Here is a 17,596-nt window from a genome sequence, read left to right on the forward strand (position 1 = left end):
GGCAAATAAGAAAAAGACATCACAAATAATCATATATACATATAAAAGAGAACCTTAGGCCCGCCTACGTGGCGTCACCACAAACAAGAATTCACTTTTAATTTATTTATTTCCAAAACTAGCTTTCCTCTTTCATGAAAAGTTGCGACATTTATGAAAAGTTGCCAGTTTTATGAAGAGTTGCGACTTTTATGAAAAATTGTGGCTTTTATGAAAAATTGTGACTTTTATGAAGAGTTGCGGTTTTTATGAAAAGTTGTGACTTTTATGAAAAGTTGTGACCTTTCCGAAGGGTTGCAACTTTTTCCAAAATAGTTGTAACCTTTCCGATAAGGCACAATAAACATTTGTTCACACTACCTTTTGTTGTCTATAAATAGAGAGATTTTCTCTCATTTTAAAACAACGAAAATTCTGAACCTACTCTTCTTCTTCACAATTAAATATTTGTGTACTTTGCTCCTGTTGAGTGGCTCACTGACACCATTGCTTCTGTTGTAGATCCTTATATGTATGTATTTTTACAGTCATTAATTTATGCTTATAAGGATAAATGATAAGATGTAATAATTTTCATTTTCCTTTACATTATTAATGTTTGTTACTACGTAATCTTGTATGTAAGACAATATAGTGTTTTAGTTTTAATGACTGATAGGTTTTAAATATTATTCTATAAATTTCGTGATATTAAATTTTCACACGAAGCGCGTGTAATTTTACTAGTTAGGGATAAAACGAGTATATTTTTCTACTAAAAAATATACTGTACCAAGCGCCCCTATTTAAATCCTTGAAGTTTGGAAGTGGAGGGAGTAAGAGCCGCCGCTATTGTGTGAATACTGAATACCCTCGAATCTCAATCTCTCTTGATTCTCCTGGAACCTTCTCGAATCAGGAAAGAGCCTACACCTATCCTTATTTAAAATCTAACCCATCTCCACTACGTTTGACCCATTCTCCGCTCTGCATCTAATCTAATCTAATTTCATTCTTTGGATCTTTCTTTGATAATAATGGAGGGAGGTGCAGCAGTATCGACAGAAAAACAGAACGAATCCACGCCGTCTTATACCTACTGGGTTAGACAAACGACGCAAGATGCTGCACCTTTACCTCTTCCAAAGAAGCTCACATCTGACGACCTCAATAATCAAGCCAATAATACCCAAACCCACCTAGGCTCTGCTTGGAATCGGGTATGTACCAAATACCCACTCTCTTTTTCTTATTTTGTTTTTTGATCTTGACAGGGGAATAGAAAAGTTTGATCCTCTGTGTTTTCTACATAATTTTGGTAGAAACATCACATATTTATATTGTTTTTTTTAATCTCTGTTGGATGATGTAGTAGCTTCGTGGTAATGGATGAGTAGGGAGATTATGTTTTTATTTGATTTTTTTAGGATAAGGGTAGTACCTATGTCTTTTGCTCTCTTGAAGTCAGAGAAGAATTCCTATGGTTATATGTTCAAAATATGTTTACAACAACATATACCCAATGCAGCCTCACAAAATGGGGTGTAGGGAGGGTTAGAGGTAGAGAAGCTGAATTTGATGGACCTTGGACTCGAGGAAAATCAGTGCAAAGCAGTTCAAGAAGAGAAGCAATGGAAGTAAAAATGATAAGTAAAATTGAAAATCAAATTAAAAAATATTTAACAAGTAAATAGAGATGAAACAGAGGGAGTGGGAGTAGAATTTATAAGGGGCGTGTGTAGTGTCAGAGAAAAAAAGATACATAAATGACTAAACCTGGTAGGAAAATGAGGCTATCCGCATCTTTAACAAAACTCACAAACCGCAAAATGACGTCGCCATATAAGTGAACTTCAGCCATATAGAAAAATCTTGCATCTTGTCCTCCACCAAAGTCAATCCACCTCGTCTCGGATATCCTTATTTCTAATTTTATCTCTCTTAGTATGCCCATACATCCACCACAACATTTTCGTTTCTACAACTTTCATCTTTTGAATGTGAAGTTCTTGACTGGCCAACAATGTGCACTGTACAATATAGTTGGTCCAACCACCAGTTTGTAGAACATGTTTTTAAATTTTGGTTGCACCATCTTGTTACATAAGATTCCGGAAGTGAGCCTCCACTTCATCCACCCTGCACAAATATAGTGAGTGACATCCTCCTCAAACCCTCATTTACTTGTATAAACCCAAGGCATGATAGTATATTCTAATGACTACTTGCTTGTTAGCCCTAAAGAATAATCACTTGTCATGTTTTAGGTAGCTTAAAACTTCAATATAATGAGCCCTTCTTGTACGTTAGTTACTATAGGTCAAGTTAATAAGAAGTCTTCTCCTTTCTCTTGTCTTGGCAACACTTTTTATCCATTCATAGTTTTAGTGGTCTTGTCTCTTTTTGATGACTGGTCCTATGCTACTTTTTTTTTTGGGAAATTCTTGACAACATTTGTCATCTTTGAACATTACATATTTGTCCAGTTAGTTCCCAGTCTGCACATAGCATTTGACTAGTTAGTGCTACATACCAACCTTGTAATTTCATTGTGGATTGCTAGTCATCTTGTCAAGTTGACGATATTTATATCCTTATCTCGTCTAGCCTATTGCATGAGTTGTATTGAAACCATATTTACAAATGTACTCCAAAATCTTACTATCCTATTTAAGAGAGAGAAATATGCTCCCAGACCCTTTTCCTGAGGTCCACCTCCAAGGTCCCTTTTGGACCTACAGAGACCTTTTTCGGTGGTATTCGATCAACGGAGTCAACCTACTGACTCCTCTTTCTTTCTTTTCTAGCATCCTTTTTCCTTTTCCTCAAGTATGGGTGAAGATATCATATATTTTGCAGTAGGATTTAAATCGTACGATATCACTAGGATGATCTCAAGAGCCGAGACTTTGTTATGATTAGGTAGAAAGAGGGCGTAGCATGATTATAAGAACGAGTTTTAGCCAGAAGGTGGTGGAATGGATATGCCATGTCTTCGGAGAAGAGTCACTAAACCAAAGGTAATGTAGTTAAAAGATGGAAATCTCACGAGCATGTCTTAGAATTCTTTTTCCCTAGAAACTTCAACAAATTTGGTCGTCACATTAACATTATTGCAAGGGAAAAGGAAAGCAGTAACATCATTCCTGAATGCTCTTTCAACTCAGGGTGGTTAGACATTGCTCTCAAAATAATGGACTTCATTAATGCTAAGAGGACAAGGACAGTGACATTAAAGCAATGAAATACAGAGAAGGGATTACTGTATATTGAAACAGTTAGAAATAATAAATGGTTCACAAGAGAAATGAATGCTGCTAAAACCCATAGACAAGGAAATCTGTTGGTGATTTTTGATGAGGCAGGGAGAACCCAGAATGAACTTTAGGCTAGAAGTGTAGTAGGCAGTTTTCCATAGGAAATTCCAAGTGTCATCTTGTCGGAGATACTCTGATGGTCAGCGAGTACCTGAAAGCATCTTCATGGTGTAAACATCTATGAGATGGGTCGAACCAATTTCTTTTCGAACTCCCCACAAAGAAGGATGTTGACCACATCGTGAAAGGAACCTGGTTTTGGAAGAATCACTAACCCCAACACGACTGGTGGTCGCCAATGTCAAAACTGATAACAGAAAATCTGAAGTAGGTGTGGAATTGGCTGGTAGGGCTATCACTACAGTTCTGGCCTCAAAAGTTTCTCCAAATAATAGGTGATCTTTGTAGTGGATAGATTTAGATTGAGAAGGAAACCGAGCTGTGAAACCATCTAAAATGGGCAGGATTGAAGGTTAGAGGAGATAAGTGTCGGTATCAAAGGTGGTGGAGCTAAGACACAACAAAAAAATCTTCAAGATCCAAGTTTGGGTATAAGCTCCAATGAGAGTAGTAACTGAAGGTCTAAAAGAAAATCTAGCCTTTGCACAACGGTCCATAGAGAAACACTAAAAAAGAGGAGACCTAGGACATAGAAAGGTGATTAGGAGTGTGGGCACCTCTAATACCCAAGGAAATTTTAATTATACAGCTGTCCAAACACGTGACTTCACATGTGAAAAAGTAGTGGGGTCAGAAAACACATGGGACATCACATGACCTCAATTTAAATAAAGGCAAAGAGAAAAAGAATGGGCTTGGAATATTTGGGCCAGGATCTGATGGCCCAATGGACAAATGTTTTTAAAAAGGCCTCAGTAATTAAAAGCTTGGAGACCCTTTAAGTGATGAAGCTGAAGCAAATTAGATTAACAACAAGATTGATTTTTCTTCGACAAAATAGATTAGAAGAATGTGGACTTCTTTTATGAGATCTTGGTCAAATCAATGAAAGAGGTAGTGAGCAGGCAATTCAAATTAAGGAACCAGTAGACGAGGATGTCATGACCATAATACATATTGACGACAGAAGTGATATAGTCAAACATTCCATTGGGGCACTAAGTGTAGAAGAGGCTATTCCATTGAATTCAACACAATTGACACAGAATATTGACCCAGACTCTCATTAATCAGTATCTTTGTGGGTTAGACAAAACATCCTTAGATTGGGTGAAGAATTGGGGTTCATTCTCAGGGCTGTGTGGAAATAGTAGAGGAACATAAAGACTGATGGAAATAGAGAAAGCTCCATTAAAGAAGCGAAAGCCTTGATTTCGATGACTCCCAAAACAAAGTTTTGAAGGAACTGAAGAGATTGGAATTTGGAAATAATTTTTCGGTTACGGCATGAGAAGCAGGGGATGTAACATGGACCAAATTAATGAGGGTTAATATCGTATCATGAAACGTGAGGGGTCTCGATCTTGTCAGGAAGAGACTCATGATTAAAAGTTTGATGCACAATTGGAAAGCTGGCGTTTCCTGCTTTCAAGAGACAAAATTACAAGGAGATATAAAGGATATTACCAAAGATTTGTGGTCAAATAGCTGGGTGAAATGTGCAACTAGAAGCAAGTGGCACAAGAGGGGGCATTATTTGCATGTGTATAACTTGCAAATTTGTGGGCAAAACACAAGATTTTAGTTGGCATATGGCAGGAGTCTATACTCCAAATAGCAGATCAGAAAGGGAGGAGAACTGCTCAAGATATAACAAAGCTTATGATGGACGACTCTGATTTCGTAGAGGGTATAAGCTAGTGGACCAATTAGCAAGGAACGGTTGATGTTGCAGCCAAATTAGATAGATTTTTGATATTTTAAGCATGGGAGAGCTCTTTTAGGAATATCAAACAACCAATCCTACATGGAGTAACTTCAGATCACTATACTCAAGACAACTAGAAGAGATCAAATTCATTTTTCAAATTCGAGAATTGGTGGTTACAGGCAGAAAATTTCAACGAGAAAGTAAAGTTGTGGTGGGAGCCTCACAATTGTAGAGGCAGACATTTTTATATTTTAGTTGATAAAATAAAATATTTGAAAGGCAAACTAAAAGAGTGGAGTAGAACTACTCTACGACGATTTGGGACTACAAAAATAGAGTATTCTAAGCTAGCTCACACAGCATGAGGTAATTCAAGACCAAAGACAGTTATCTCATGATGAGATCTATCTATGAGCAGTTATTATGGTAGAGTTTGTAGAGAATGTAAAGAGGGAAGAGGGGGTACGGAGACAAGAGGTACAAAGCTCTATGGTTGAAAGAAAGTGACAGGAATACCTAGTTCTTTCATAGGACTGCGAAATGTCACAAAAGATGCAATAATATAGACAAACTTTTTGTGGATGGCGAGTGCACAGGGGATCCAATAGTAATTAGAGAGGAAATTGGTCAAATCTTATCTGAATTTGTACACAGAGTTAGAGAGATGGGATACCTCAATTTAACCATAGATCAGGATCTGTTATTCGTGAAGGATACAATATAATCCTACAAAGTTAGTTCAGTGAGTCTGAGATCAAAGATTGTGTTATGACATGTGCTAGGGACAAGGCACCTAGACCTGGTGGATTCACCATGGCATTCTTCATCAATTGTTAGGATATAGTAAGCAAAGAAATAGTGGCAACAATTCAAAATTTTCATGATCAAAACATCTTTAAGAGGAGCTTCAATGCTACCCTTTATAGCCTTGATTCCAAAGAAGTTCGGGGCTAAAAAATTGAAGGATTTTAGACCTATTAACCTAATAGGTAGCATTTATAAGATCATTTAAAAGGTGCTATCTGAAATGTTGAAAAAAGTAGTATCCAAATTGTTGGATGCACATTAGATGACTTTTATTAAGGGCAGGAAAATCATGGATGCTATTGTGATTGCTAATGAGTGTGTAGATGTAAGGCAAATCAGTAAGGTCCTTGGCATTCTCTGTAAGCTGAATATAGAAAAAGCCTATGACCACTTACATTGGGGCTTCGTCGGGAAGACTTTGAATAACATCTTGGGGAAAGAGGGATAAATTGGATCAAATTTTGCACTACTATAGTGAAATTCTCAATTTTGATTAATGATTCTCCCACATGTTTTTTTCTCATATGAGAGAGGTCTCAGGCAAGGGGATCCTTCTCTTTACCTTGGCAATGGAGGGTCTCAATGATATGGTAAGAACAACCCAAATAAATAGTTGGATAAGGGGTTCCAATTCTACATGGAGGATAATAGAGTCTAAGCCATTTTCCACCTCCAATATGTAGATGATACTCTGAATTTTTTGTGATGCAGATAGAAACCATATGAAGTTTTTAAGCTGTTTGAAGCAACCTCAGGTTTACACATTAATTGGGGCAAAAGCTTCAGCTACCCGGTTAATGAGGTACCTAGGATTGACAGACAGTCTGACAAATATTTTGGGAGGAAAGATTGGAGAATTGCCCATAATATATCTGGGAATGCCTTTAGGAGACCAGCAAAACAAAGGGCATCTGGAACAATGTACTAGAGAAATGTGAGAATAAACTTGCCAATTGGTAAAGCCAGTATCTATCCTAGGGTAACTCTGCCACTCTCATCAATAGTGTCCTTGATGCTTTGCCTACCTACATGATGTCTGTGTACCCTATGCCAACAAGTGTAAGAGATAGATTGGGTACCATCAGAAGTAATTTTTTTGGCAAGGAAATTGTGACCCAAACAATTACAAGTTTCACTTGGTCAAATGGGATCAAGTTCTAGTTAGCAAGAAAGAATGGGTTTGGGAACAAGGAACTTTAAGCTACAAAATCACAGTTTTCTAATGAAATGGTTGCGGAGGTTTTCATCTCCAGAACAATCACCACGGAAAGATACCATAAAGGCCATATATGGAATTTGAGACAGGGTGCATCACCAAAGTAGCAACACAACCATATGGCAATGGAGTTTGGAGGACAATCAGAAATTTATGGCCAAAACTTATAAACAAGTGCAAAATCAAGATAGGAGATAGAAGGAAAACCCTATTTTGGGAGGAAGGTTGGGTGGGACAAGAGGCACTCAAAGTTAGCTTTCCTTACCTGCTCAACTTGAGTCTAAAAAGTGGCCACGGTTATAGAGATGATCAGGGTGGCAACTTAAGGTTCAAGAGGCCTTTAAATGATTGGGAGGTGGGTAGGATGGTTGAATTTTTAGACGTCCTGGAGCAATGCAAGGGCCTCAAGAACAATTAAGAAAAACTATTTTGGGTTCCAGGCAAGGAAGGGAGATTCAAGGAAGGGAGATTCTTAGTCAGATCAACTTACAAAAACTCACAGAGGACCCACACTCAACTAAGCTATTGCCATGGAAAATGATATGGAAAGTTAAGGTGCCTTTCAAGGTGGCCTGTTTCACTTGGATTCTAGCAAAACAGGCTTCTCACTCAGGATAACCTATGAAGAGGGGTATCCCATTTTGTTCTGGGTTTTCTTTTTTGTGAAAGTGAGGCAGCCAATAAACCATCTCTTCTTACACTGTAGGGAGACTGAAGCTTTGACATGTTGGAATAGGGATGAAAATCAGTTAGGGCACAAGGAGAGATGGAAGATTGTCCCAGCTTACATTTGGTGGACTATTTGGTTGGAAAGGTACCAAAGATATTTTGAGAACAAGAGCTGCTCTATGGAGAAGATGAAGCTGAATTGTTTGGTTCTTCTCTATATTTGGTGTAAACATGAATATCCTCAAGAAGATGAGGATATTCGTAGTATTTTAGATTGCTTATGATTCCATAAGAGGACAATCTCAGTCATGTGTTTTTGATTGCAAGTATTACTGGTATACTTCCTGAGTATTCCTTTTGCTTATAATAAAATTGAGTCTAAAACACCAATAATAGATACAGTAGCATTTGGGTATAAACTGATTATACCAAAAACGTAGTATCAAAAGTCAATTCAACTTGCATAGGAGCAGGGGTTTTACCCTGTGCGCACCCAAAGGGTAGCGGCTGTGGGTTTCCCTTGTCATAAAAAAAAAAAAAAGGTCAATTCAACTTAATCTTTTGTATACTTTCTATATTCTCAAAACATCTAGAGTTCCTTTCCTTCCATATAGTCCACCAAATGCATGCAAGGACAATTTCCTTGTACTTATAGCGTTCATACCTGCTTCCTCCCTGCTCTGAAGTGCTTCTGGAATCTTTCCGAGCATAGTCCAAGACATGCCTTCGAGATTTAGGAATTGTCTCCAGAGTTGGCCTGTGATCTTGCAATGAAGAAAATAGATAGTTAACTGTCTCAGCAGTTCCGCTAAAAAGAATCATCTAGAACATATTGTTTTCCCTCTCCTCATCTTGAGTCAGTACTGCCTCCTTAGCTAGCAACCATACAAAACAAGTCACTTTGTGTGGTGTTTGTTTTTCCAGATGCATTTCCAAGGCTTATTGCTTGGCTGTTGGTTGGAGTGATTCAGCCTACTGTACACAATAGTCACCTTGAAAGACCCCTTATTAATTCCCTGCCACCAGCCCACCATAAAACATCTTGTCCTGCCGCGAACAATTGAAATCTTCAATTGTGTTGAAGAAATCAGCCGCTCTTTGGATCTCCCAAATCATTTAGATGTCTTCTTAAGGTGAAGCTCCAACCTTGAGGTGTCCCATGGTCTGCAATAGTCCTTTGATGATGAAGAACTATATAGTGTATGTCTAGGAAGAGTGATTGCAGGTTGCTTGCCTCATGCCAATCATCCTTCCAAAAGTCAGTTCTGATAGACCTCCATAAGTTTACACCATAAGGTTCTGTGAATTGTTAAAGATATCTGGTCACAATATAATAGATAGAAATATAGAACTACATGTTGTCTCATAACAGATGCAATCAATTTGTCTCACGATTGCGTGACTCAGTCTTAGGGTAATGTCAGGATAGTTTTATTTTAGCGAGAATATGTTCACGTGGTACTTTTTCTTGTATAATAATTATGGTGTTTGTTTCCACTAGGTACCTATATCATTTCACTAGTACATGTACCGAGTAACTTTTCACATCAAGACTTGGGCAGATGTTTAGAGTTCATCGAACTATTTTGTCTTTGTGATGACTCAAATTCGATCTCATATGATCTTCATCCTAATTTCATCTTTAAAAAAGTGTTCGTGTGGCACTACTCGGAATAACTATTCAAATAGTACTATTCCAACAACTTTATTCCTCTAGTACTATTTCAATGGCACTATTCATGTGAATACTATCCTGAGGCCTTTATTTTAATTAAAGTTAAAAAGTCTGCATACTTCGCTTAATTCAAAGTATTTTGAACTTAAGTTATTTAACCACCTTGAGATTGAGGGTATGCTGAAAATAAAGAAAATCAATGTAGTTATATTTTAAAGTATGTCTTCATTGTATTTTTTTTTTTTTTTTTATTTTTTTTTTTATTTTTTTTTGTATTTTTTTTTTTTCTAAAAGTCTGCATACTTCGCTTAATTCAAAGTATTTTGAACTTAAGTTATTTAACCACCTTGAGATTGAGGGTATGCTGAAAATAAAGAAAATCAATGTAGTTATATTTTAAAGTATGTCTTCATTGTATTTTTTTTTTTTTTTTTTAATTTTTTTTTTAATGTTCATTGTATTTGAGTAAGTGATGTTATAGAAATACCTAACTTTGTTAGGCGTAGAGAGTTAACACTTAATATACTGTATTTTTTTTGTTTTGAAAATGACACTTACTATACTGTATTTAGGCTAAAACTTCTATAAAAGGCACCTTTCTCGGACATTGCTATTTGTGAAGTTGTGCTTTTCTCTTTTTGTATGCTCTATGTAGTTGGAACATTTTAATGTATATGCACACATCAACTAAAAGTCTTGCAGTTAAACCTGGTGGCCCATTGTATCAATGTCAAATCAATAAAGCAGCCTGGCTTTTGGCTATGCTACGTTTAACAACTAAGGTTACAAGAAGATCTAGAATAGCTCAGTCTTTTGGACTTGGCTGTGCTTTTTGGGCTGGTCAGGGTCATGGGATGCCGACCTCAATGAGGAATGCTCATTCTCCCTATCCAGAGCGAATGAAGGAAAGATGCTAGCCTGGGGTTTCTTAGATGTCATCTGCCACTATCTCATTCTGATTTATTTCCTTAACCCTCAAAAAGAAAAATATCATAATAATAAACAAATAAAACATACTGGGAAAACTTACAATTCTACAGGAAAAACATTCATGACTAATGGTTTTGCATGGTTTGTGTCTGCTGACTGATTCTACTTACGTCGCGTATCAAATGATAATTTTTATTTTTATTTTGCAGGCTGGAACATGGGAGGAGAAAAATCTAAATAAATGGGCGAATGAACGAATTAAGGTGTGAGCACAACATTCTCTTCATCACATTTTGAAGTGATCTTTTTTAAAAACTTCCCATGAAATTGCCTCTCCTTGCGATGTTCAATGCTTCCATCAGCCCATCAGATCTAATGAGCTCTGCAATCTGGTGGTATCAGATCTTTTGAAGATCTGTTTGGTGTTCTATATAAATTTCCAATAAATTATGATCAGGAGCTCGTTAGAACAGAAAATAAGTTTAGAGTATTGAGTATATTATCTTTATGATAGACAGACAATAATGGGGCTAGAGGATCTGATTGGCCCCTTCTGCCAAAATGCTCTAAAATAAGCTAGATTTGGTTAAGTGTCTCCCTCTTTCTGTTGCCAAAGTCTGAAAGGCTAAAACAAAAATCATCATATTTGACATGAACTGCAATGGTTAAACATCATAGCACTAGGATTCAGTTATTTTTGAAGGCCTTTTAACTGTGAAATAATATGGATGATATTATTTGCAGTAAATTAGAAAGACATCTTAGATATCATGTAATCTGTGAATGTGATAGAGAGTTATGATTCCTTTTAGGAACGTCTCTCATTTAGAATGAGAAACAACCAGATTGTAACCTATGAATTGAGGCCATGAAGGTGACTTCTAGGGGAGTCTTTTAAGCCATGTAGGTACATGGCTCAAGGGGTAACCAAATGGAAGTACTGCCTGTTAGGAATGAAAGCTAGAACTTAATTAAACTCCTGAGCCAGTTAGACACCTTCGAGGACATGGGCAATAAGAAAATGGTACTAAAGCTAGTTATCTTTACAGCCTATATGATCAGACTTTATAGTTCTATGTCACTTTGTACTTCTCTACAAATCAATGAGCCTTTTGAAGAATGATTCGACACCCCAACTATAGAGGGAATCAACAACAACATACCCAATGTAGTCCCCCAAGAGGGGTCTAGGGAGGGCTGGATGTACACAGCAGACCTTACCCCTACTTTTGTGGGGTAGAGAGGCTGTGTCTGATAGAGGAATCAAGTACACAGACCTTATAATTCAAAGTGGGGTTGTCAACAGTCTAAGCTGAAACCCGCTTAATGCTTTTTTCGATGAGGTAATATTATTATTTGATTTATAATCAAAAAGAAAAAGCTTATAAGCTTGGAATTATCAGCTGTTCAATGAATTCTCCGGGTGGCTTTCAGATTTTGTGAATATAGAGCCCAAAATTTGATTTACAGTTTTCTAGCCTATGTGAAAACTGTCCGGCGTCCTGGGTATCAAGGAGAGTCTAATTTGCAACTTCGATACATTTTTTTGTCTTTCTGAAAACTTTACCCCCTCCCTCTTTTCCTCATGCTCTCTACACACACACACACACACACACACACACACACACACACACACACACACACACACACACACACACACACACACACACACACACACACACACACACACACACACACACACACACACACACACACACACACACACACACACACACACACACACACACACACACACACACACACACACACACACACACACACACACACACACACACACACACACACACACACACACACACACACACACACACACACACACACACACACACACACACACACACACACACACACACACACACACACACACACACACACACACACACACACACACACACACACACACACACACAAACACATATATACATATATTATTACTATGTAGAATTATGCTAAAAAGTTCTAGTCCTCACAAGAGTGAATCCGGAATATTAGTTCTTTGGTGATGTGAAGTTGCCACACACAACACTTGATGTTGCCTTTTTCTTGCATATTCCCATTTTTCCCCTCACCGTTTTTTTTAGACCATTCCCACTTGGGCCTTTGTAATTGGTGTGATCCAATTGTAATTTCTATGGATCTCTTCTTACCACTTATTGATTATTTTTGAGTTAATACTCCCTTCATGTTAAATCAATAATCACTTTAACTCAAAAAAGTTATCCTAAAATAATTATTAATCCAAAGTTAAAGTTTGTTGGTATTTTCAACTATACTTGTAGTTCTTTTTAGTTTTGTTCAATTCTTGAAAACATCTATCTCCGTCCCAATTTTATGTCTTAGTTTGACTGTGCTCGGGGTTTAAAAAATAAATGGGATGTTTGAATCTTATAGTCTTAAAAGAAAGATGTGATAGTCCTTTAAATCTCGTGATCTTAAACTTAAACTTGCCATGTAGAATGATAGAATTGGAATACTTACTAAATATAGAAACACTCTTTTTGGGATGGACCAAAATGGGAAGTAAGACACTTAGATTAAGATAAAAGGAGTAATAAATAGGATAACTCAGCAATTAATACTTTGTATTTATTGTTTTTATTAATGGGCATGATAAAAGCTATCAATAAATAAAATGGGGCGGATGGGGGTATTTTTTGAAGGGGCATGTAAAAAATGAAATGACAAGTAAAATAGAATGAATGAAGTGCTTTATTAATGTGTGTTAATTATTATTTATTAATATCCTTATAGATCATTATTAAGTAATTTGTGTTTAGGCTCTAAATTAAGGTTTTAACTATTATAATATAAACTTGCATTCGTTGATTTTTTGTTGTATTAGATGATTCTATAAGACGAAATAATAAATTGTGGAATTTTTTGCCACATGAAATTATGAGTGAAATTAACAACAAAACCATATCCAGTTTAGTCCCACACATGGGGTATGAGAGGGTAGGATGTGTGCAGATCTTGACATTCGACTCAAAAGAGAAGTTTCTCGAAGCAAGGAAAATACAATTGCAAAATAACAAGATACAAAGCAAATAGAACAATAGATAGTACCACATATTGAAGAATAAGAAACAAGCAATTACTAACTACTACTAATAGGAGGGGAGGAGATGAGGCTATAGCCCCCTACTTCTCCCACATATAGTGTGGCAACACTCAACTACCTACAAACTTTCTATTGCAATTCTCGATCTCCATATCTTTTTATTTAGGGTTTTGTCCTTGGTACGTTGGAGTTTAGCCATGAACTGTCTAATCACATCCCTCAGTTCTTTGGCTTACCTCTACCTCTCCTATCCTTGCTATAGCCAACCTCTCATACCTCTTTACTGTGCCATCTGTGCACCTTCTCTTCACATGTCTGAACCATTTCAGTCTTGTCTCCCTTAGGAGTGAAATTAAAACTTAAATAAATATTGAAATACATTTATTTCTATCTGATATCTATAACTAAGAAATTTACATGCTCACAAATTTATAAAAATGCCAATATTTTTTTATTTATGATCTTCATCGAAGTGTAATTATTTACATATTTAAATACTTGTCCACTTGTGTCCTTTGATAGTGTAATTCTCCAGCCTAACTTCGTTCCTCATAAATACATTTTTTATTTAAAATTATCCAATTATGTGATTAAGAACTTCAATAATTACGTAGACTTATCAACAAGACATGTTTAATTTCTTTTTGAAATCAGTAAACATAATATGCCATTAGGTTTTTTTTTTTTTTAAAAATCAGTTACTTAATATGCCATTAGATTATATTAAGTATAAAGTAAAAAAATATAATACAAATTATACTTCTTTAATTAAAATTACACTTCCATTCATCCTTCTCTCTTCCTTTTCCTTTGAATGTATTATTGCAATGGAAGTCTTAGGATGCTCTATTTATGTCAGCAACCCAATCCCAGTGGCTCCTAGTCTTGGCTCTCCTCATGCCCCCTATCTAATTGTGTTTTTTCTTATGCAAGAGAAAAATCTGCTCTGTAATTATAAGTTCCATCCGGCATCCACCACTCTTTTTGTTTTTTGGGATAATAAATTGTAAAATATTACCATTACCATCAGAAAAAGGGTACATACAGAGCACACAAAAGATCTAGCCACCTTCCTAGAAGGTTTCTAATTTTCTATGTCTTCTTCATACTCTTAATGCATTGTTTATTAATGCTTCTTCACAGTATGAGTTCTCTGAAATCACACGGGGTGACCAATTTATGATGTCATGATGGTTGATTTCATAGCTGCCAGATTGCCCATCATCAGTCTATTAGTAATTTATGCATGTTCCTTTACACTATACAAATTATTTGAAGTTTCGAATATTTATTTTGAAATTATTTTTCTACTTCTTAACATGAGAAATGAGATCTGGTAGCAGTTCTCCAAATACTAGATCTCCTTGTAGCTATGCAAGTCCCTCACCTTTCTATGTTAACATTAGAAACTGTAACATTTTAAGATATCTGATTGGTTGTTTTCCTTCGGGGACATCAGATTAACATTTAACGTGAACTCTTAAAGATATCTGATTGGTTGTTCTCAAAGCACTTTCTCCTTACAATTATCACAAGTTTCTAACCTTTCTTAGGAAAGCGGAAATAAAACCTATTTTTGGATGTTTGGTAGAAAGTGTAAAACCAACTTAAGCTATATATAAAAAGTAAATGTTGAAAATGTAATGATTTGCAATTTTATAATAATCGGATTGTATCATTATGCTTTTATTTAGTTCAACGTAGTACCATAAGCTCCTAATGTTCAACAATTATGTCAATACAGGGAACTTTTTCACGCATGGATATGATCCATGGTGTGCCTTCTTTTTCTATCTTGTTGTATTTTTGTATTAGTTGCTTCTTTGTGAATCTTTATGTTAAAAAAAGTTCACAATTCTTTTTGTGTTTTGAAAAATATTCTGAAAAGTTACAATTTTTATTTAATATGATAAGAATCTTATTACTGAGATCGAAAGTTAAACCATACATGTGTGTGCGCACGTGTATTATTTGTAGGTATGTATCTATGTCTATGTTGCCTGATTCTCTTGAATGGCAGGAGCTGCTCATATCTGTGGGATCACTGGTGTATTCTGGTGGCAGAGCAGAAGTGGCCGAAGTAACACGATGTTCTGGTGATGTGAGTGCTTTGTTTTTTTCTGTTATGCCTAACATAGTTTAGCTAATTGAGGTTGATAAGGACTTTTTTGATTCTTTTTTTTTTCGTTACTTTCATCTTTGCTTTTCTCTTTTTCTTTTCAAGAGACAATGATATGGGGAAGGTGAACTTTATTTAAATAAATGGTATGGATAAAGTGAAAATATGAAGTATCTAAAGCCTATCAAAAATTCTTACGTGGTTTTAAACTATGTTACACATAGTTTTGCAGGACCTTATCAAGGGGATTGGATCTAATTATATAGTTGTATATGGCTGAAGTGTTTAGGAACTAAAGAATTGGTTGGGTTTAACAGTTTCCTCTATTCCCATCTATTTACTTTATGAGTGTATTTACAAAGAATCTCTTAAATGGAGATAGGCCAAAACGATATATATTGTCGTACAGTCAAAACCATCCACTTCCACACAGGTGTATTTTGTAGTCTTATCATTTCTGTATCTTTCCTCATGAAGTTTGGATAACACAACAGGCATTTTTGGTGACTGTACGGAATAAAAAGCGTGTTGGCTATACATATGAGCTCACGATCAAAGTCAAGGGTACTTCTTTTCTCCTTTGAAATCTGTTTCTTGAAGTTTTCTACCCTTTAACTTTCTAAACGGTTTCCATGTTCTTTTTTCATTTAACAAGCAAATAATGTTATACTGTAATTAGGGGAATGGCTTGTTGGAGATGAGAAAAAGGTGATCAAGGGCCATATAGATATACCAGAGTTCTCATTTGGCGAGATAGATGATTTGCAGGTACTTTGCTAGACATGTTTTTATACTTCCATATAAGAAACCATTGGAAATAAATATTTGGTAGTATGATAATGATTTTGCAGAAAGAAGAAAAACTATTATTGCCCTTCATTGTTTAGACGAATTTTATCTGGCACTTACAGTTTAGACAAGAATACATATTAATTTTTTTCTAAATAGAAAAATAAATAATGTCCTTCCTTGATGCAGACGTAAGAGAAATAATATAGCTGGTGCCTGTATTATTTTTTTTGCTGGGTAGAAGTTTTCGTGTTTTTCTTGCATTTCGAAGATTTGACAACCTTTCTCCCCAAACTTACGGAAAGAAATATGTTCGTAATGTAATTTTCTTTTAGCTAGTTACTATCAAGTTTTGTTGTTAATTTGTAGATTGAAGTGAGTCTTAGTGAAGACAAGGATCTTGGACAAGAAGACAAGCATCGAATAAAACAGGATATGAAGCAATTTTTGCAGCCTTTTCAGGAAAAATTGCTCAAGTTCGAGCAGGAACTGAAAGAGTTGTAGTATGACTGTTGCATTTGGTACTATTTCTTGAAGCTTTTTTTTTCTTTTTTCTTTTCCTAAGACGCTTGTGGTCTGGACTTGTGGACGAATGTCCCTTAGACTCGAAAGTGTTACTTCTACTCATAATCAAAATGTAATACTTTAGCACAACTTATTAAGAATATTGGGACTTTAGATTATTTGATGTCGTAGTGCTGGTGATTGTTCCCTTGTTATTTGAGAAAGAATGACCTAGTTTGACTTGACTCGGAGTTTAAGAAAATAAAGAAGATTTTTAAATTTTGTGGTTATATATTAAAGTAATGTCAAATGTACTAATATGTTATTTTAGTTTTGTGGCCTTAAACATGCTATGTGAAAAATTGAAATTGAAGTGTTAAAAAAGAAAAGAGGGTATTTTGACTAAAAAATAAAGCAGGTTATTCTTTTTGAAATAGAGAAAGTAGTAGTTTTAGTGCACGATTGAACCTAATGTTTCTTGGTTCGGAGCCTAACACTTTGTTTGGATCATTGTTACCCATTGTTTTATAATGTACTGTATTGTATTGTACTCTATTGTATTGTACTGTATGATAGATACAATGTTTGGCTAGACTGTATTGTTTGCTGCTGTTTAATAACATTTTTATTGTTTGGTTTGACTGTATCCTACTGTATTGTAATTTATAAATTTACTAA

The 17,596-nt window shown here is 35.7% G+C and overlaps 1 protein-coding gene across 1 annotated transcript; it reads left to right on the forward strand.

Moving 5' to 3' along the window:
- The first annotated feature begins 814 nt into the window (after nucleotides 1-814).
- LOC102600527 (uncharacterized) lies at nucleotides 815-17,163 on the forward strand. The gene is made up of 6 exons (XM_006358667.2): nucleotides 815-1,199; nucleotides 10,634-10,687; nucleotides 15,527-15,607; nucleotides 16,120-16,189; nucleotides 16,305-16,393; nucleotides 16,784-17,163. The coding sequence occupies exons 1-6, from the start codon at nucleotides 1,017-1,019 to the stop codon at nucleotides 16,916-16,918; spliced, it is 612 nt and encodes a 203-aa protein (XP_006358729.1). The 5' UTR covers nucleotides 815-1,016; the 3' UTR covers nucleotides 16,919-17,163.
- The last annotated feature ends 433 nt before the right edge of the window (nucleotides 17,164-17,596 follow it).

Source organism: Solanum tuberosum, unplaced genomic scaffold, assembly GCF_000226075.1.
Source record: "Solanum tuberosum cultivar DM 1-3 516 R44 unplaced genomic scaffold, SolTub_3.0 scf00275, whole genome shotgun sequence".
NCBI classification, from domain to species: domain Eukaryota; kingdom Viridiplantae; phylum Streptophyta; class Magnoliopsida; order Solanales; family Solanaceae; genus Solanum; species Solanum tuberosum.

Coding starts and splice junctions, on each gene's coding strand:
- LOC102600527 (XM_006358667.2), top strand. CDS start 1,017: ATGGAGGGAGGTGCAGCAGTATCGACAGAAAAACAGAACGAATCCACG. Junction 10,688..15,526: donor GGGCGAATGAACGAATTAAG/GTGTGAGCACAA, acceptor CTTGAATGGCAG/GAGCTGCTCATATCTGTGGG. Junction 15,608..16,119: donor TAACACGATGTTCTGGTGAT/GTGAGTGCTTTG, acceptor ATAACACAACAG/GCATTTTTGGTGACTGTACG.